The sequence below is a fragment of the Ananas comosus genome, linkage group 21 (assembly GCF_001540865.1).
Source record: "Ananas comosus cultivar F153 linkage group 21, ASM154086v1, whole genome shotgun sequence".
NCBI lineage: Eukaryota > Viridiplantae > Streptophyta > Magnoliopsida > Poales > Bromeliaceae > Ananas > Ananas comosus.
Window position 1 is genome coordinate 4,583,095 of NC_033641.1, and position 21,446 is coordinate 4,604,540.

Here is a 21,446-nt window from a genome sequence, read left to right on the forward strand (position 1 = left end):
ATCGAATTTCCTATCATCGAAAACAACTTACAAGCACGGAGGTCTCCGTACTTTCGAAAGTACAGGAGACTTACTCTATATATATATATATATAGAGAGTAGGGCTGCTGTGCTCAGAGCACAGCAGCCCCTGTGCTATTAAAGCATCCACCATCCATCTAGATAGATGGATGGCTGAGATTGAATTCCTTTTTAATAGGAAAACCCACTGTTAGATGGGTTAGAGTTAACGAAACTTTTTCTGTCTTCTCTTTTCTTGTCTTTTCTTTTTTCCTTTTCTCTTGTCTCCTTCCCAGGCTCTCTCCCTCTCTCTCTATAACAGTGAAATGCTTCTTCCTTTCTCTTCTTCCCCAATCTCTCCCTCTCCTCTCCTGTGGAATCGTGGAACTCCTCCGTTCCTTTGAACGCTGCCGAAGAAGACGATTGGCCTTCGCAAGAGGTAAGCACCTCCCTCCTCAAACCTCTCTCCTAGAATACCCCCCTCACCCTGACCCTCGACACACACTTCCTACTAAAGGGCGACGACTGCGCCTCCGTACACACGACCCGCCACGCCACCCCTCCCAAACAGCGTGACCGGCGTGACCCACCCAAGCCCCCTCCCAAACCGGGCGAACCCCCGTGCGGGTGCGACCCCTGTCTCTGCCAAACCCCGCGCGACCCACGCAAGCCCGACCCCTGCCTCTGCCAACCCCCACACAACCCACACAAGCCTGCCCNAGTTCCACGATTCCACACGAGAGGGAGAGGAAGAGAGATTGGGAGAAGAGAAGAGAAGAATCATTTCACTATTAGAGAGAGAGAGAGAGAGAGAGAGAGAGAGGGAGAGAGCCTGGGAAGGGGACAAGAGAAAACGAAAAAAAAGACAAGCAAAGAGGAGAGAGAAAAAGTTCCGTTAACTTTAACCCATTTAACAGTGGATTTTCCTGTTAAAAGAGAATTCAATCTCAGCCATCCATCTATCTAGATGGATGGTGGATGCTTTAATAGTACAGGGCCAGCAGCCCTACTCTCTCTCTCTCTCTCTCTCTATATATATATATATATATAATTATGTTATCTATATAATTATTATATAGCAATTACGATTTTATATATATAATTACTAGTTGAGTATACGTGGAAATGCACGTAACAAATATTTTAATAACTATCTCAAATTAATATAAATTTGTATATCATATTTATTCAAGAGTTTACAATACAAAATTTGAATTTAAAAGTAAATTCATTTATTATATACTATTAAAAAATATCTATCATATTCTAACATAAATTTGAATAGTTGTTGCCAAATATAATTATATAATTTTATTTTTATTTATAAAATTTATATATAGTGTGATATACATTAAATATTTTTCTATAGTTTTTTAATTCTTACAAATTCAAAATTTAAATATATATTTCAAACTAAAAGTATCAAAATTAAAAATTTAATATAACAATAAATTAGTAGTAGATATAATAGAGATGATATATAAATATTTATCCTAAAAAAATTATTGAATGATAAAAATATTTAATAAAAAAACAAAATATTAATAGTTGGAGAAAAAAGAGACTGAAAGTTTGTTTAATTCGTTACGTTATTTGTTTTGCGCACGGAAAAAGAGGAATTTTGAAATGGGTGTGTTGACGGACCTAAAAGGAATTTTGAAATGGGTGTGTCGACGGACCAAAATTTGAAATACGTGCTTTTTATATATAGTATAGATGTTAAAAAGTGGGTTTGTCGACCCAAATTCAAAACAAAATCAAGTTGAAATCCAACATTGAAATAAATCCAAAATCAAACTTAAATAATACCCGAAAGTATTNCCCCTCCCCTCCCCTGTGGACCCGTGGGACCGCCCTCCCCAAACTGCGCGACCGAATTCCCCCTCTCCTCCCGCGGGCACGACCTCTGCCACCCCTCATCCTCACGCGGGTGGGACTCTCTGCCACCACCCCTCCATCTTTTCTCGCACGGGCGCGACCCTCTGCCACCGAAGGCCCTCTCCTCGCCTCTGCCCTCCGGCGGTGTTCAAAGGAACGGAGGAGTTCCACGATTCCACACGAGAGGGAGAGGAAGAGAGATTGGGAGAAGAGAAGAGAAGAATCATTTCACTATTAGAGAGAGAGAGAGAGTGAGAGAGAGAGAGGGGGAGAGAGCCTGGGAAGGGGACAAGAGAAAACGAAAAAAAGACAAGCAAAGAGGAGAGAGAAAAAGTTCCGTTAACTTTAATCCATTTAACAGTGGGTTTTTCTGTTAAAAGGGAATTCAATCTGAGCCATCCATCTATCTAGATGGATGGTGGATGCTTTAATAGCACAAGGCCAACAGCCCTACTCTCTCTCTCTCTCTCTCTCTCTCTCTCTCTCTATATATGTATATATAATTATTTTATATATATAATTATTATATAGCAATTACGATTTTATATATATAATTACTAGTTGAGTATACGTGCAAATGCACGTAACAAATATTTTAATAGCTATCTCAAATTAATATAAATTTGTATATCATATTTATTCAAGAGTTTACAATACAAAATTTGAATTTAAAAGTAAATTCATTTATTATATACTATTAGAAAAATATCTGTCATATTCTAACTCAAATTTAAATAATACCCGAAAGTATTAGAATTTTTAATTCAATTTTAATTTAAAATTAAACTTCAATTTTGATTAAAAGTATTAAATAATTTTAAAAAAATATTAAAGTATTAAAATTAAAAATTGATTTTAACTTCAAATTTAAATTTAGTGAATTAAAATTAGACTTCAAATTTAAATCGAACTTAAAAATAAATCCTTCATTTGAAATTAAATTTGACGTTAAAATTTAAAAAATCGAAATTCCTTAACTTGAATTAAAATGTAAATTTAATTTCAAATTTGCAGAGATCTGTCATACCCAAATTTAAATTTGAATAGTTAGTGATTATTTAGTTGTTGTAAATTAAAGTTATTATATTAGATTTTGGTTTTATAGATATATGCATATACATATCAGGTGCGTGAAATATTTTCTTAAATAGTTGGTTTTAGAGGTACGTATATATGGTGTTGGATAGTGTGAGATAACAACCCGCCAAATCTGATCTTTTCGCTCAAAAAAATAATATTTTAATTCTCACTAAAAGTGGCGTCAGTGTAGTAGCATGCATGAATTAATTACTCCATACATGTATATAGTTGCATGACCCGGATTAAACATTCTACATCGGATTCATGTGAAAAAAAAAAATTAAGTATTGCTATTTAGCAGGAAAAAGTATATTAAAATTTATATTTGTGCATAACAACTTTCCTGTAAAATAGATTTTTTTTAAAAAAAATTAATTTTGATTTTCCACGTTTTGTATAAGGCACGCATTGGTCGTAGTTAATTAATAGGGGCAATTGCTCATATACCCTTGAAAAGTTTCCGACTTTCTGATTTACCTCCCTTAGAAGGCTAATGTTAAAAATACCGTTTTTACGTTCCAACCTATTTCAAATATAACCCTAGAGTTAAAATCTGTTAATGAACTCTGTTATCGATATAATATTACTATTTTACCATTTCAATTATGCCCTTCCACCATCACTGACTTTTCTCATTTGTCCTTAAGTCAGGGGCGCAAAAAGTATTTTGACTTTTGGTCGTTTCAAATATACCCCTCTACCGTCACCAACATTTCTTATTTGCCCTTAAGTTAAGGACAAAATTGGCATTTTAATTTTTTTTAACTGTGTTAGATATTTAACTCACGTTTAACCCAAGTTAACTTAATGGGTGGAAACCATACTGCGGGTATTTTAGAATAACGGAGGAACATATAAGGGGTATATTTGAAAGAAAAAAAAAGTAAGAGTAAATGAGATATTTTCGAAGTTTGAGGGGTATATAAGCAATATCCCTAATTAATAATAGTAATATATAGAAGCGCGCAAAGATAGAATCAATCAAATGGGCATGCATTATAATATATGTACTCATGCATATATATTAGGCTAATTAATTATTATCATTTGCTTATACATAGATTAATTAGGCTAACAAAATAAATTCTCACTATTTTTTAAATAGCTTTTTTTTAACAACATTTAAAACATGGACGTATATATCAAACAGATTGTAAAATCTTTATATTGCCATCGATCGTTGTCACGTCCGGATCCCAGCGGAAGCTTACCCAGCATGTGCACAGACCCACAGTGCACATAAGGCACCTCCGGTGCACACAAGGCGTCTACAAAAATAAACCAACCAAGAGAGCAAAGAAACAAGATTAACAAGGTAATCAGAGCATATAATGTAAATTACGAAGTAAAACAATAAGTTACTAGAATAAACATAATTCTTTCATGAGATATAAAATAGGTCACAAACAAAAGTATATCTCATGAACATAAGGCGGTCTCTATACAAAATGATTTAAAACACATTTCGTTACAAAAGCAAAAGAAAAGCGTCTTGGGTCAACCTAGGTGACTCCAAAGAGGCCCTAGCTAGTTGCTAACCTCTTGCCGTGATCCCTAGCCTCTCCCGCAGTGGAAGGCTCTGAAAAAAAAACAACCAAATAATAGGAATTATAACTATTAAATAATAATTTCCAGTGGGTAAGTCGTCGAAAAAAGCGAATTACACCACTAGATCAACTGAGGCAAATATGGAAGTAGCTAAGGATAAGACATAAATAAAGTAAATGAAGCAAAGATACAAGTATTACAATACCTCTAAATAACTATGTATAAAGTTCTACCGCTATCAATATATATGAGTGTGTAATGTCTAACAAGTATGTCCAAGTACTATGAATGCAACAACCATAAGTGATGTAAAATGTTAAGTTAAATTAACTTTTATCCAATCATCAGAGACTTACACAAGCTAACATCCCGGCTTGTGCCATGCCTAAACCTGGCAATCTTGACCCAAACCCGCGGGTACCCACGGGTTACCCACAAATTTATGGGTATGGGTACCAACTTTTCCAACCCAAAAAATTACGGGTAAAACGGATGGGTACCCATTAAGCAGTGGGCATTTTGGATAACCCGCGGGTACCCACGGGTACCCCCTCATATATTTTTAAGTTATAAAATATATTTTCTTAATTAATATATATTTTTTATTTACTCATCCTAAAAATTCTAATCCTAATTTCTTATTGCGTGTCTTTTATATTATGAAATATTTTTGCTTTAAGACTTTAAATATTTTTATTATATGTTATGGTATTTTAAACAATGAGTTATATTACGCTTTTAAAACTTATATATATATATATATATATATATTATATATATATATATATATATATATAGAGTCCGGCTATGGTGCTTGTAAAAGCACCAAGCACTTGGTGGTTGTGAATTTTTTACCGTTAGATTTACACCTTTGATCATTTTCACCATTAAATTATACTATTCAACCAACCACCCACTCAACCCTAGGGGCCCACATCATCCTAATCACACATCTCTTAATCCAAGGCCGAAAACTTACAAGCACCAATGACTTGGTACTTTTAAAAGCATAGGAGCTCAATTATAACTACTACCCCGTATCATATATACTATATATATATATATATATATATATATATATATATAGATAGAGAGAGAGAGAGAGAGAGAGAGAGAGAGTGGGCTGGTATGCTTATGGAAGCACGGAGCCCTCCGTGGTTCCAAGTTGTTTTCGATGTTCGGACATTCGAATTGACGATCGGCTCCATTAGAGTTGATCTAGAGTATTTGAAGTACCTAGAAAATTAATTTTGCGATTTTTCGATATCATTTGCCTAGTAATCAAAGGGGCTCAAAATCAATAATTTTAAAGGCCGTGGTGAGCCGGTTGCAAGTTTAACGGTGTAGAAATATCCAAATCACATGAAATTTTGATAGAAAATTTTTTATACCATATAAAACAAGATCAATAACTTTGATCTAAAATTTTAATGTCATATCATCATATTTTGTAAGATTTTAATTTTCAGCCGTTGATTTTGAGCCACTTCGATCACTAGGCAAATGATATCGAAAAATCGCAAAATTTATTTGCTAGATACTTCAAATATTCTAGATCAATTCTAACAAAGCCGATCGTCGATTCGAAAGTCCGAACATCGAAAACAAAGTGGAAGCGCGGAGTCCTGCGTGCTTCCATAAGCATTCTAGCCGCACTCTATATATATATATATATATATATATATATATATATATATATATATATGTGTGTGTGTGTGTGTGTGTGTGTGTGTGTGTGTGTTTTGCATTTAAAAAATATAAGAACAAAAAAAAAAATTTGCGGGTAACCCGCATACCCTTCCGCCAACCCGCGGGTGGGTATGGATAAAGATATTGACTACCCAAAAATTTGCAGGTAAATTTTATCCATACCCAAGTAACCCCCGGGTACAATAATCCACCCGCGGGTTACCCAACCCGCCCGTTTGCTAGGTCTAGCCGTGCCTAACGGCCCCGTGGTAGTCAACATTTTCTCTCTAGGAATGAGCCTCGCCTACGACATCCTATTTCGGCGCCCAATCCCGCACGGACAAGCATGATGTCGCAAAAACTAACTTCGGAGTGCCTGTTTATAGGGAGCAACCCTCACAAGCTTGTGCGAATGAGCACAAGGACAAACAAGCGTGATCAAATGCGTATGAACCTCGTTCATCATGTCTAAAATATGGAAAACCACTTGACGACCTAAAGGTCGAGTACAATATTATAATGTCATCACTACTTATTCGTCTTGGTCAAGTGCAAACTACTTAGCCCTACAACATGTTATTAACATGTAAGGTGTCATGTTTCCTTTTAACTATAGCAAGCATAAAGAATTGCCTATCAAGTTCTAATCCAATAATTTTACTAGTCATATAGTGTCTCATATGATACTTCTACTCATCTCTAACATGCATACATATATTAGATCAAGAGAAAATACAATTCCTATACCATAATATGCATGTTGTTGTCATAAACTCTCTACTTCATGGAGAGTGTAAAGTTTCATATATAACATGAACATGCCATATGTCCAAAAATTCTAGATTGTCATGGATAACATAATAAGCCATCTAGTAAGTCTTACAACATGATAGGAGACATAGAAGGAGTTCACCTGTTTCGGTGAGGTCAAACCCACCGGATAACCTTCGAACACTTGATCGTTTTCCAAACGAAATTGTCCCCAAGACTTCAAGCATCCTAAGAAAAATTCCCATGTGGTTACGAGCTTCAAAAAAGCTCACCACGAAATTTACCAAAAATCAAATAGAAAATAGGTGAAAATTATCTTAGATCAAGAAAAACTTGCTCAAGGTCCAAATCAAGGCAATGGAGCTTCAAATCCAACCTACAAGAGTGTTCTACACTCATCAATTCCACCCTAAGGTATCGTTTGGTTCGGGGATAAGCAAAAAGTGGCTATTCCAGGAATATTTATAAATTGAGGTATAAACGGGGATTAGATCAATTTTGCATTTGGATGAAAATTGGGTTATTTCTGAGAATAAAAAAAAATAGCGTTTGGTTAGGTAAGATGGAATACAAATTTAAGTGGATAGTTATAAATAAAAAATAATGATATTATCCTCTTCTTTATATTAAAATTTAAATTTTTATATTTTNAAAAAATTTAAAATATCAAATTTTAAAATTTAAAATTAAACAATTTAAAATTTAATTTTTTTTAATTTTGTAATTTTAAAAATTATAAATTTTTATTTTTTAACTTACAAAATTTAAAATTTAAAATAAATTAAAAATTCTCTTTCTTACTCTCTCTCTCTCTCTCTCTCTCTTCACGGGTGGAACAAGCTGGGTAATGCCAGCTTGTTCCACCCTGGAGTGGGAACACTAATTCCTATCTTAATGAGCTATTCTAGTTCCTACCCCTTAATGGGCTATTCTAGAATAGCTCGTTAAGGTGGGAATTAGTGTTTCCACCAATTTTTTTTTGTGTTTGGCGGAAAGGGTGGAATAAACTCTTTATTTCACCCTTATCCCCCCAACCAAACATAACCTAAAAGTTTCTAAAAATAAAACCCCAAAATAAACCCTAATTTCACAAAACTAGATTTTTTATCAAAATTCTTGCAAAACTTATAGATAGAGGATGCAAAAAGGTTACAAACCTCAAATAAAGCTCCAAACCAAGTTATAAGGTGCTAGAGTTGAAGTCTAAGCTTCTCACAAGCTTCATCCTTCAATTCCAAGCTCCTTTCAAGCTCCTAGATGCATGCGTCCATGGAGGAGATGAAGAGAAGAAGAAGAAGCCAAAGATTAAAGAGGGGTGTTGGAGAAGAAATCCATAAGAAGAGGGGAAAGAGCTTACCACTCTTCTTTCTCAACTCAGCCACAAAAGAGAGAATGAGAGGGGTGAAGGGGTGTTATACATGATGTAACAAAATCCTTAAAAGTCCCTCAAAAATTCAAAAATTATAAACTGCACAAAATAGTCTCTGCAGCATTGAGTACCGGTACACGAATTGGAGTACCGGTATTTGGACAGTTTTGGTACCCAAACGTTGGAATTTTTGGTTTCTACTGTGTTCCGGTACCCGTCCGATATAGTACCAGTACTCGGTTCAATACCAGTACATGCAGCCGAGTTCTGCAAAATCCTAGAGCTGCTCAAAACTGCTCTCAACTGAGTTCCGGTATCTCAAGCCCACTACTGGTACTCAACACAAAAACTACAACTTTGCAAATTTAGATTTCAAAACTCGTTCTCGCGCTCGATAAGCTCTGAAAACAGGCTGACACACTCAAAATACCAACCAAAGCTTTCAGAATAGCTCAAAGTGCTATTCTCACACTAAAACCCTGTAATTTGCTAAAATTCAGTGTACAACAATAATGCTCACCGCGGAAAAAAAAATCAACAATGATTCAAAATTCGAAAAATAACTTACATTTTTGTTGGTTCCCCTTCCCAATTACTTGAAGACAAATAGAGGATATAGGCCATAGCACATTGAAGTTTAGCAAATTGTTGTCTGCCGCCACAAACGAACCGGCCCCACCGTAGACTTTTCTCCGGCGAGTGGCCATTCATGGTAGAGATTAAATCTATTTAAGTTTTATTTTAAAATCAGGATTATAGATTTATGGCTTCCAACAGACTCAAGAATCTGCTGTTAATTAATTACCCCAGACTTTTAGTGTTAAGGAACCCTCAATTAAGAGACCAAATTTAATGTCGATAATAGAAAGAGACCATAGTATAAAGATGAACTTGTATTTATATAATTTTCAAATATATGGCTTAAGTAGGGGCATACCCCCACTATACATTGGTGAAATGCTCAGTTTATGGACATGACAGTCATTCAAATATGCACATGACAGGAAATTTTTTCCAACCGAATTCCTCCTAAATATTCTATTTGGATAAACCAGTTTCTTACCAGAATTATGGATATTACAATGAGAAAAAACCAATCCCTAGTTTTTTCTTTATTTGTTTCTCTATTTCTTTACTTTCACTGTTCTAAGAACAAATTGTTCTGCTATTAATTTAGTCTGTTTGAGTTGAGTTGCTCAGTTTAACGACGTGGCGGTCGGCTTGGTTGAGTAGCTCAGTTTAGCGACCTGGCGGTCGGCTTGAGTTGAGTAGCTCAGTTTAGCGACATGGCGGTCGGCTTGAGTTGAGTTGCTCAGTTTAATGACGTGGCGGTCGGCTTGAGTTGAGTCACTCAGTTTAACGACCTGGCGGTCGGCTTGATTTGAGTAGTTTAGTTTAACGATATGGCGGTCAGCTTAAGTTGAGTTGCTCAGTTTAACGGCGTGACAGTCGACTTGAGTTGATTAGCTTAGTTTAACGACATGGCGGTCGGTTTGAAGTTGAGTTGCTCAGTTTAACGACGTGGCGGTCGACTTGATTTCAGTAGCTCAGTTTAGCGAAGTGGCGGTCGGCTTGATTTTAGTAGCTCAGTTTAGCGACGTGGCGGTCAGCTGGAGTTGAGTTGCTCAGTTTAATGACATGGCGGTCGGCTTGAGTTGAGTCACTCAGTTTAATGACCTGGCGATCGGCTTGATTTGAGTAGCTCAGTTTAGCGATATGGCAGTCGGCTTCAGTTGAGTTGCTCAGTTTAATGACGTGGCGGTCGGCTTGAGCTCAGTTTAACGACCTAGCGGTCGGCTTGATTTGAGTAGCTTAGTTTAACGATATGGCTGTTAGCTTAAGTTGAATTGTTCAGTTTAGCGACGTGGCAGTCGATTTGAGTTAATTAGCTTAGTTTAACGACATAGCGGTCGGTTTGAAGTTGAGTTGCTCAGTTTAACGACATGGCAGTCGGTTTGAAATTGAGTTGCTCTGTTTAACGACGTGGCGGTCAACTTGATTTGAGTAGCTTAGTTTAGTGACGTGGCTGTCGGCTTGATTTTAGTAGCTCAGTTTAGCGACGTGGCAGTCGGCTTGAGTTGAGTTGCTCAGTTTAATGACGTGGCGGTCGGCTTGAGTTGAGTCACTCAGTTTAACGACCTGGTGATCGGTTTGATTTGAGTAGCTCAGTTTAACGATATGGCGATCGGCTTAAGTTGATTAGATTAGTTTAACGACATGGCGGTCGGTTTGAAGTTGAGTTGCTCAATTTAACGACATGGCGGTCGGTTTGAAATTGAGTTGCTCAGTTTAACGACATAGCGGTCGGTTTGAGTTGAGTTGCTCAGTTTAACAACATGACGATCGGTTTGAAATTGAGTTGCTCAGTTTAACGACATGGCGGTAGGATTGAAGTTGAGGTGTTCAATTTAACAACATGGAGGTCGGTTTGAAGCTAAGGTGCTCAGTTTAGCGACATGGCAGTCAGCTTGAGTTTGGATTGTCTGGTTTAAAGACTTTGCGGTCATTTTAATTTGGGTGTAGTTTAACGATTTTACGGACGTTTGATTTCGGCAACTTAGTTTAATGTCTTTGCGGTCGTTTGAATTTGGATTGTTTAGTTTAACGACTTTGCGATCGTTTGAATTTGGGTTTTTTAGTTTAACCACTTTGTTGTTGTATGAATTTAGGTTGTTTAGTGTGCATTGGGGGTGTTTGGTGTATACGGCTAGTCTGTGCACGCGTCGGGCAGGATTCCGCTCGATTCAGGCGTGACATTAGGTCCCTGCATATTATTGGGGCCTTGCCTCCCAGCCCTATCCCTATGTTTTGGGGTTGATATGTCGGCAATGGTGGCGAAGGAGGTAAACCCCATGCTACTTCTGGCTGTTGACCGGCGTTCACATTCGCCGATCTATATGCAGTATGATAAAGTGTTACTTGAAACTGCGTGATCACCGGTGTCACTGGATTTTGTAACACTGGCGTAACTATAGATCCTTATGGACCCACAAATAGCTGATCGTTTCATGCCAACCCGGGCAATATTTTCATTGGAGGCCATGATAGCGGCCAATACTGCATCTAAGCGAGCAATGTTTTGATGACTATTCTGGTATAAAGTTTGCAAGATTCGAGTTATCTGCCCAAGTGCTTGCGATAAATTCGGTTCTTGATAAGCCGATTGTCCGCTAGTTTCACCTCCCACCAGCAATATAACATGATGTTCATTTGCATTTTCGGCGCTGCTTGCCTAGTTTCCCATAAGGTCGAGGAACGACTCGGTTGCGAAGGTTCATAGCGTTATCGTCTACCATAATATATGTATAGTAAAATTAATGAAGAATTACCTTATGTGTCCCACCGGGCGTGCGAAAAACTGCTGCGAGGCGAATTCCCTAACCATTGACTCGGTCAAACATACTCCCTCGAAAAACGTGCGAGGAGTAGAGCGGCTACTGATAATGACCCTCGAAGTTTGCACCCGCAAGTGAATCAAGTGATTCGGCTGATGAGGGATCGAATCAACTGAGTTCAAGGACTACACTGTGAATTCGGTTCAGCTGAAGAGCCGAATAATGCTTATATGTATTGCCGAAAGAGAACATTGTGGACAGAAAAAGGTACGCCGTTGTGGCGCCTGGTCTTACAAGAACTACTAATCTTAGAAAAGTAAGAAATGTGAAGAAAAAGAGAAATTACAAGTAGACTACTCCTAGAAAGCAGAAAATGCAGAAAAATAAGTTGGTCTTCTTATTCTCGGGGAAAAAGACCCTTCTGTCAGGCGTCTTCTGTTTATTTATAACTCTGTCCCTTGTTTATTCAATTATTTCCCCCTATCAGCCACGTTCCTATTTCTACGGACCACTTCCGGCCGATCTTAACTACATCGGTTTTAACAGTTCTTCAGTTTTAAATGTGTTCTTCTCAACTCCTAGCGCACCACATGTCACCTATTCCTAGTTTCAGGAGCCACTCTTGTGGTGCATCCTGGTTCACCACATAGTGCAACTTTTATGGCGCCAACAAAAATATATAAATATAATATCCTAGACTTAATAATTATTTATTTGGGCTCCTTTATTTTGAAATTTTGACTTTCTGTAATTTGTATCAGTAGAGGGACTCGGTTGCATTTTGTACATATTAATCCTAATTAATTTTTGGTTGTGTCTTTCTTTTCTTCTACGTAGAGACCGCAGCATTAGGTTTTTTTTCTTCTCTCTTTTGGTCTACTACGTCTTTTTTTTCTCTCTCTCTCCTACCGTGCACCGCACGCCTCTGATGCACACCCGCATGCTCGGACTCTCGATCTTCCCTCATCCTCTAGCATCGTTGCTACCGTTATTGGCCGCCATCATGCTTCATGATCATTATCAACGCTATTTTCGTTCACCATCAATGACACTTGATCGTCGTCCTTTTCTTCATTGTCTTTGAAGGATTCCATTGATAGTTTGATATTTGGCATTTGACGAATCAATACTTCGACTATTTTGAGAGTAAGCGACTAGACATCCCTTAGTTTTTCGCAAAATAATTTTAAAAAATATTCTGACTGTGCAAAAATCTTTATTTTGTGGATTTTAAAATTAAGGGTTAAGTGCATGATTAAATATTTCTAGAAAATAAGTTTCAACTTTACTTAACAGGTTCCTTAATAATAGAATTTTAAAATTTAATAATTTATTCTGTAAATTAGTGGTTGGACAAGTATTTTTTAAATTATAATATCTCTTGATATTCTGCTATACTAATGTTAGTCTTGTCGACATATGCTCTGTTATAGAAACTAGCTTCGTCTCTATATTGTACCTCCGGGTGCCTGTGCTTTTCAGCATCTCTATTCTATGTATGCACCTTCGGGTGACTCTGTTCTGTATTTGCATCTACGGATGCCTCTGGATCTCATCAACAACTCACACTATATAGTTAGTTAACGGAGACTTATTCTTATTTTTAATATTATTTATTTGCTGAAAGAAAAATACTTCGTTAATTTATAATCGCCATTCGAAATGAATTTTAAATTCGGATAATCTCCATTTTTTGAAATTTTGCAAATAAAAAATAAGTCGCTTAAATTAATTTCCATATGAAAATTTTATTTCCAAGCTTTCGTTATTTATTTCTTTGTATGCTTAATCCAGCTAATATGGTATATGGCTACTTATCCAGGTTCCATTTTGCTGGATGGGGATAGGACCGAGTGAATGTTAGTCGTAGTTTGTAGTTTGAATTACATTTTATTATTATTTTTATTATTTTGTCTTTGAGAAGTTAAGTGTATGTTAGGTGGGTTTTTGTGGATTATCATATAGTTTTATTTTGTTCTTTTCTCTGTACTACGTAATTTAGTGAATATTTTTGTGGCTATTGTTCTGTGTTTTTTTTTTTTTGGTTGACTTTTGTAGCATTGCATATTTTCTATTCTAGCAGATATGCGGTTTTTGTTGTCTCAGGTTTAGAGCGTGACAATGAAGCGCATTGCATCCTAATAATAATAAAAGAGTTTAAGTATTTTGGGCCGGTGGTTTGAATCTAATGAGTTATTATTGCTAGCAGGTTGGTCATTATAATCGGTCTCCTTGAAATTCTTCGTTGGGAGAAACCCTAAGATTAAGGTAAGTGTTGCTTAATACTTGATCTAGTAGGGAGGTTTTTTTCCTTGGTTTCATTAGTGTCCCTTGGATTTCAATCTCTTAATGGTGTTTTGGACTCGTTTGCAAAAAAATATATTTAAAATCCAAAGATTTTTAGTCTTTCTTGTGTAATGTTGCAAAAGGCAGAGCATTTATACTTGCTTGAGGCTTTTCGTGCCTCGTTTGAGCTTGCCAAGTGATCGATCAAAGTTTACCATCGTGGATTTCATTAAAACTGTCATTTTTAGGTTTTAACCTAGAAACCCTAGAAATTGATCCAGGGTTTTCGAGTTTCCACATTTTTTTACCTCACCTTGGTGCATGTTTGGTGCCTCATGTGAATCGGAGAAGATTCATTCTAGTTGAATCGACATGGAAAACCTGCGAATTTCGTGGAATTTGCATCAACTGGAAGCTCAATCTGAGGACCTGGTTCCTAAACACGAAATCAAAACCGTACTGCAGAGCCTGGCTGGAGGTTTTGGAACCTCATGTCATGCATGTTCCAGAATCGTAGTACTAGGTCCAGAACCTTAGTTGTCTGAAACTTCGGTAAAGGTTTTTTATGAGTTCTTTTGATCCGGGTTTGCGTTCCAGCAGTGTACACAGGTCGAGTGCAACGGAGCACATCACCTTTGCATATTTTAATGTAGAGTAGAGATCCGATCCGCGCATGCTGCCGTTCAATTTCTTCAATTTGTTCAATTTCATAAACGAAGCTACACAGTTAATGGCAGATTGCCCTAATTTGTGCTGATTGGGCATCAAAGGAATGTGAAATTAAATGAGAATTTACCTCTAAAGAAGGGAGGAAAAAACTGAACATGGGCAAATGCAGGGCCCTTGAACGGGCATTTGGAGACCTGTTTGGACAGACTGTCGGAAGTACTACTGCAAATGCAGACGCACCGCACAGCATAATTTTATGCTGTGGAAGAAAGCTATCGAATTTTTTACTCGATCTTACGATGCAAGCACTGCCTACCGTAGAATGTAGTTCGACCAAAATATTTGTTGGTTGATTCTGTCGTAAGTTCAAGCCACCTCTTTATCCAGACACCATGTTGCAGTTTCAACATGAAAGGCAGATCAATCAAAGATCAATCAGTTCTCATTCAAAGTTTCTACACAAATGCATAAACCTATTTGTACACTGGATGAACAAAAAGCATTTTGGATGAACAAACGCTTAACAAATTGCACAAGCAACTTGATTCGCATACAAGATAACAGAGAAAATTCAGTTTGAATTGACTTGGTATATTATCTGTAGCTACTGAAACAAAAATGTCCGTCAGAGGAAGAGTGTCGCGCTTTATTCATCACGTTTATGCTGGTTTCTCATAGCTGTTTTGGTCTCTGAATTCGGCAATCTTACTCCGAATCATCTCGGCCACATGCGGCTGCACAAATATATGCGTACTATCAAGCATGTGCACTATGAACTTCTCCGAAGGGGGCATCGAATTATTCAGGTTGACAATAAATTGTGCCATGGGAATGTCGCTGCACATAGCATACAATCGAAATGTCAACAGAAGAGGGCAACAGAAACAAATATGAAAATAAGGAAAGTGCGACTTAGATCAATAGTAGAATATTAAAGAAAATTAAAAAAAGCAGTGAGATTATCCAATACTCACTGGGTTGGAACTTACCAGGAGATGAAGAGACCTTTGATTGCATTAACCATCTTCCCCTGTTATGAGCCAAAACAGGCGTAAGAGTATGTGACATATAAAGACTGAAAGTTATAAAAACAGTACATGATGGCAATTTCAGTGTTCTAAACTATCAACAATTTGAAAAACAGTAGTCAGAAAAATACAGTAGGCAAAGAGGCCAACTCTAGTGAGAGAAGTCCATGGACTACAAACAGCTGCCAACCAAACAGACAAATGACACAAGCCAGTCGGCGCCTAAAAGAATACATAATCATATGGTTCTAAGTGGTGGCTGAACGAAGGCTCTGATATAACTCTGATGATAGTCAACATTAAATCAGGGTTCCAACATGTGTAGGGATAATAAAATAGATACAAATAGATCCAAAATGCTTAAAAGGTACAGAAAGTTTAGCATTCTTTCCAAACCAATAACTGAAAACATTTTGCAAGTAATAATTTGCAATTTTCTATAAAAGACAAACTGCAATTCATGAAGTTTTCTGTAGTATAGATCATTTCCACTGGTCGACAGTTTCAGGATTTTGTTTTCTGCAGATTCAGTGGTTTGTAATGTCTTACGTTTTAGCACTATCATCCAATTTTGGCCAAATTCGTCAATTTGCGCAAGTTTTGGCAGCTGAATCTCAAAAAATATCGAAAAGCAATTCACTGCTGGAGAAACTAAACTATACAATTATAATATTTACCATCTCTAATCAACTAATGGAAAATATCATGGTGATTGAACTTCAAAGTTCCTAGTACTTGATATTGAACCAAAAAGAAGTACAAATGCTTGTGTAAATTCAAGCATGCCGATAAAATTTTAGTTATAACTTCATCCAGCGAAGATAAAAGTGCCAACAATGGACAAATTAACAAAATATCTTTGGGATTATAACTTGATCATTCATGTATATCCCTCCACTGGCATCAAATTAAAAATCGCTTGAGATAAAAATAGAAAATTAGAGTTGCGAACACATCCTTCTCCAGATATGCCTCTATGCAATAATGGAAATGGTAAAGGCTCATTATGCCTTCTATCGAATCGTCATCGAATTATCGTGCGGAGACGGATTACCATGGAACACATCCTTCTCCATTCATTAGCTCCCATGGGACATTGAATTATCACGCAGACGAATTTATACATCTTCATTGAAAAATCCTAAATGTAATACCCCGTCGTATAAATGCCCAAAAGCTCTCTATGACCACCACAATACTGTGGTATATTGCTCTCCACAACTATGTTTTTGCTCCATTGGACACAAATAGGTTTACAGTCACCAAAGAAAATGTTCTAATGGCATCAATATTACAAAATAAATTGGTGAGCTCAACCATGATAAAAGAATTAACTGCACCATCTGTCCTCAAATTTTCAAGCTCGACATTAGAGACACAAAGCTACAGTGAAATAAGGTAAAATAGGTAAGTTGCACCATTACCATCTGAACTTTCACTTTAAGTTTCATTTTTCTACTTAAATTTTCAAGTATGATTTACGGGACCCTAATCTCTTAAAAAAGTTTCACTCAACAGAATTTATGGACTGACAGTTTAGAAGACTAGCAATTCAATTATAGGCAAATTTGACATGGCATCGTCAAAGGGGGCAAAAAATCTGAAGTTTAGGGGGTCATTTCAAAATTCCTCTGTTTAGAACATGGTTACTCTCCCACACAAAATCTCCATATTTAAAAGAAGATAGAAAATGAATCACCATATCTCCAATATGCTAAGCAAATCATCATGCAGTGTGCACGATAATCTACTTATTGTCATTAATTTAACCCACTATAAAAAATTAGTTTGATCTCTAACAATCAAAGTAGCGCCCATGTGTACGGCAGATGACTAGTTTTGCATTTATACTTTTTCAGGGATCAATTGTATAGTAAAAAAATTTAACAAGGTCAAATGCGAAAAGCCCTTGTGTAGCAAGCAAAGGAATTTGACCTTAGCACTTATAGTCAAGATTCTTATACATTGAGCATACCTTCACAAGATCAGCTCAAGTTCGCTACTATAGATAAAGCCCGAACTACTAAACCGATTGCAACGTCATGGGCAAAATTGGGACTAGTTACCTAGTTGCGACGCAGTGGATAGAGCTAAGACTGGTTACCTAGTTACCATTTCTACAACCGAACTTTAGAAGTGACCTTAGAAGAGCAACCACCTAAGGTGCCTATAATCATTATCTCATTTTACAAACCAGTTGCATGCTTCTACTCAAGCTTATCAATGAGTAATCTTGACATTTTAACATAAAGAATAACTGCATAATGGAGTCAATAATAGAAGCACGGTAAGGGGCTGTTTGGTTCTACGTAAAACTAGGAAAAAAAAAAATTCGATGGAAAAAAGTTTTCCGTGGAAAATTTGTTTTACGGTTTTTAGTATTTGGTTTGTAGGAAAAGAAAACTAGTTATGATTGAATGGTGGAAAAAGTAATTTTTTTTATTATGCATTCTATATATTATTTGTTCATAATCTATAATATATTAGGCTATATATATTATTATTATAATTTATATTTATGAATGAAATATATCAAAATTATATAATATGATAAATTTATAAGTATTTAATATAATATATGTAAAAGTCTCCATATAATACTATATAAAAATATATAATTTTTATAAATAAAAATATAAAAAATGTATAATAATTTTTCACCCTCTCTCTCTCATATATATATATATATATATATAGGTGAGTGGTCCAATGTGGACCACTCACGCGGTCCACGAGCTTATGTGAGAGCTCGTGGACCACGATACTCTTAACACCTGTGAGCCGCGATTTTTCCATCTTAATTTTCGGTTTCCGTAGAGTTGAGGCAGAAAACGAAAAGCTACTTTTCCTTATAATTTCATAAAATAATTTTTCGCTCAAAACCATTTTACGCCAAACCAAACACTCGAAAATATTTTTAGCCCGAAAAATTTTTTTTCGTAACTTTTACGCCGAAACAAGCATACCCTAATAAACCATCAAGTATTATGCACTATTACTATACAACAAGCATACTTAATTCATGAAAATGCCAATGATGAAGTTATCCATGTAACAAAATCAATATATATATATATATATATATATATATATATATATATATGTTCCATAGGCTTAATTACACTATACTACAATGTAGGGTTTTTTTTCACTTCCTACACTTCATTTCAAAGGCACCACTAACTATTCTTTTTTCTCAATCCCTACACTATAAGAAATAAATCTATAATTCCTAAAAGCTGTTATAAAATATTGCTAAATAGTAGCATAACATGTATTCAACTTATTTGGATATGAAAAATAATAAAATACATAAAACTAATTAAAAAATTACAGATAACTTGATAGAAACTGAAAGAGGGGCAAAAGAGCTTGTCCCCTTAGGGTTTCATTGATGTGTATATATAATTACAAGAGATGTTTATATGGTAACCATCGTTACCATATAACCTTATAATATTACCATATAATCTTATAGTATATTTATAATATACGATATAGGTTCTACTATATATGTAATGTAATATATACATGCTAAATATATCCTAACATCCCCCGCAAGCGGAGCATCCTTCGCACAAATGCGAAGATTGGTTCGCAAGGTTAAAAATCGAGAAGTTGACAAGGGCTTTGTGAAGAAATCAACAAGTTGCTTTTCAGAGGAGATATGGACTGAATCCAAGTCACCCGACTGAACTTTCTCTTGCATGAAATGATGATCAAGCTCAATGTGCTTCGTACGAGCTTGTAAGAAAGAATTGGCAACAAGATATGTGGTGCTAAGATTGTCGCAATAGATACAAATAGATCGCTAGAGAGAGACTCCAAGATCACGAAGAAGATGCTGGATCCAAACAATCTCAGCAAGCGCGTATGCCACAGAGCAATACTCCACTTCAGAACCAGATCGAGAAATAGTAGGCAAAGTAGACTGTTGGTTATGACTAGGTTGAGGGTGAGATTGAGGATGTGGATATGCTCCTAAGATCCACAACCAGGATTAGAGTTATGTCTACCACACAATCCTCGGCCTTCACGGTATCTACCACCATGGCCTCCGCGGTTGCCTCGACCACGATTTGCATAGAAGGCCTCACTATTAATAGTGAAAGGAATAGGTGGAGTCGACAAGATAGCACGATGTTGAACTTCAATTTCTTCTTGCATAAATGGACGGAGCTGTTCGAAGGTAGGTTTTGTCCTATGTGTATTAAGAGTGCTTACAAAACCTCTGTAGTCCTCTAGTAGCCCCAGAAGAATAGTCATGACCAAATTATAATCAGACTCAGGTTCACCAATTGCTTGAAGGGTATAACCTATCAACTAGACATTTTGCATGTAGTCAGTCATCCCCATTGAACCCTTTTTTGATGCTCCGTAATTCAAATTTCAAAGAACAAGCCATAGAAGTAGTCCTTATCGAGGAAGTAAGCCTCAATAATTTTCCATGCATCATGAGCAGTTTTTGGTGAACTGGATACAACCATCTATAAAATACTAAGAGACAACAGCATTTATCCAAGACAATAAAGTGGTATCCGTCTTTTTCTAGGTTAAATATTCAAGATTTATAATTATTTTCTTATCAGCAGCTTCAATAGCTTGACGAATAATACTTGTCCCGGTTACATATAAAACAATATCAAAACTCTCTAAAACATCAAGAAAAACTTGTTTCCACACCAAGTATGTGGATTCAGTGAGTTATAATGGTACAAAAGTTTTGATATTAACGATTTGGAGAGTAAAGGTTGAAGAAGACATGTTTGCCTAGGGGTGGCAATCCAGCTCGCTATTCGCGAGCCAGCTCGTATTCGGTTCGAAATGAGCTCGAGATCGACTCGCTCGTTTAGTAAACGAGTCGAACACGAGCTGAATTTTTCAGCTCGTTTAGTAAACGAGCCGAACACGACCTAAACAGTTTGCCGCCTAAAGAGAAAGAGAATAAATCACAAGTTACCGATAGATGAACGCAATATCACTAGAGTCAAGCAGGACTAAGGTGAATTGAGCGGCTGAAGAATAACCGACCAGCACCAAGAAAACAACAAGAAGATGAGCGACACCAAGGAACCAGCAAGGAGGTCGAGCGGCTCAAGAGGAACCAAGTAGCACCAGATCAATAGGGAAATCACTCGAGCAACAGCGGGGAGATCGAGCAGCACAGGGGAAGTAAAGAAGAATTAATAACGCCTATGGGAGAAGGCGAGGTTTTTTTTTTCCGGTGGTTGGGGGCAGTGGATCAATATTCCCTATTAGGGTTAGTGGCTCTGATACCATGAAAGTGGGGCAAAAGTGCTTTTTCCCTTAAGGTATGTATATATGGTAACCATCTTTACCGCATAACCTTATAATATTATTATATAACCTTATAGTATATTTGGAATATACTACATAGGTTTGCAATATATACAAGCTAAATATATCCTAACAAAAAGTTATAATAAGTTTATCATGGAGATTTATTTTACTTTTTTTTTAATTAAACTTGACTTGCGTAATTAGGCGTGGAAGCCCTTGCTTACTATTTACCAGTATCTCTTGATAAAGTTGTTAGATTTTGTCTAAAATAATAAATTTGTTAACATTAATGTAGACATTGACGAGAAAAAAAATAGTACAAGTTAGAAAAATAAAAATAAATTTAAAATACAGTGTAGAGATTGATAAAATATAATAATACAAGGGCAAAAAAAAAGTACAATGTAGCAAATAAAAGTAATACTAAAGTACGATGTAGGCCATTTATTATGCTAAACCAATAATAACCCAAAATTCATGTTATAGGGGGGG

At 36.3% G+C, this 21,446-nt stretch overlaps 1 protein-coding gene across 3 annotated transcripts in view; it reads right to left on the reverse strand.

Annotated features, from left to right (window-relative positions):
• The window catches only part of LOC109726119 (RNA polymerase II transcription factor B subunit 5), a 15,638-nt gene continuing 9,218 nt past the window's right edge, over positions 15,027 to 21,446 (reverse strand). For all 3 annotated transcript variants that reach the window (XM_020255555.1, XM_020255553.1, XM_020255552.1), the window contains 2 exons: positions 15,615 to 15,655; positions 15,027 to 15,462 (listed from right to left, as the gene is read on the reverse strand). In XM_020255555.1, the coding sequence (XP_020111144.1) occupies positions 15,285 to 15,462; positions 15,615 to 15,649 (213 nt within the window). In that variant the 5' untranslated portion in view covers positions 15,650 to 15,655 and the 3' untranslated portion in view covers positions 15,027 to 15,284. The remainder of the gene's footprint in view (positions 15,463 to 15,614; positions 15,656 to 21,446) is intronic.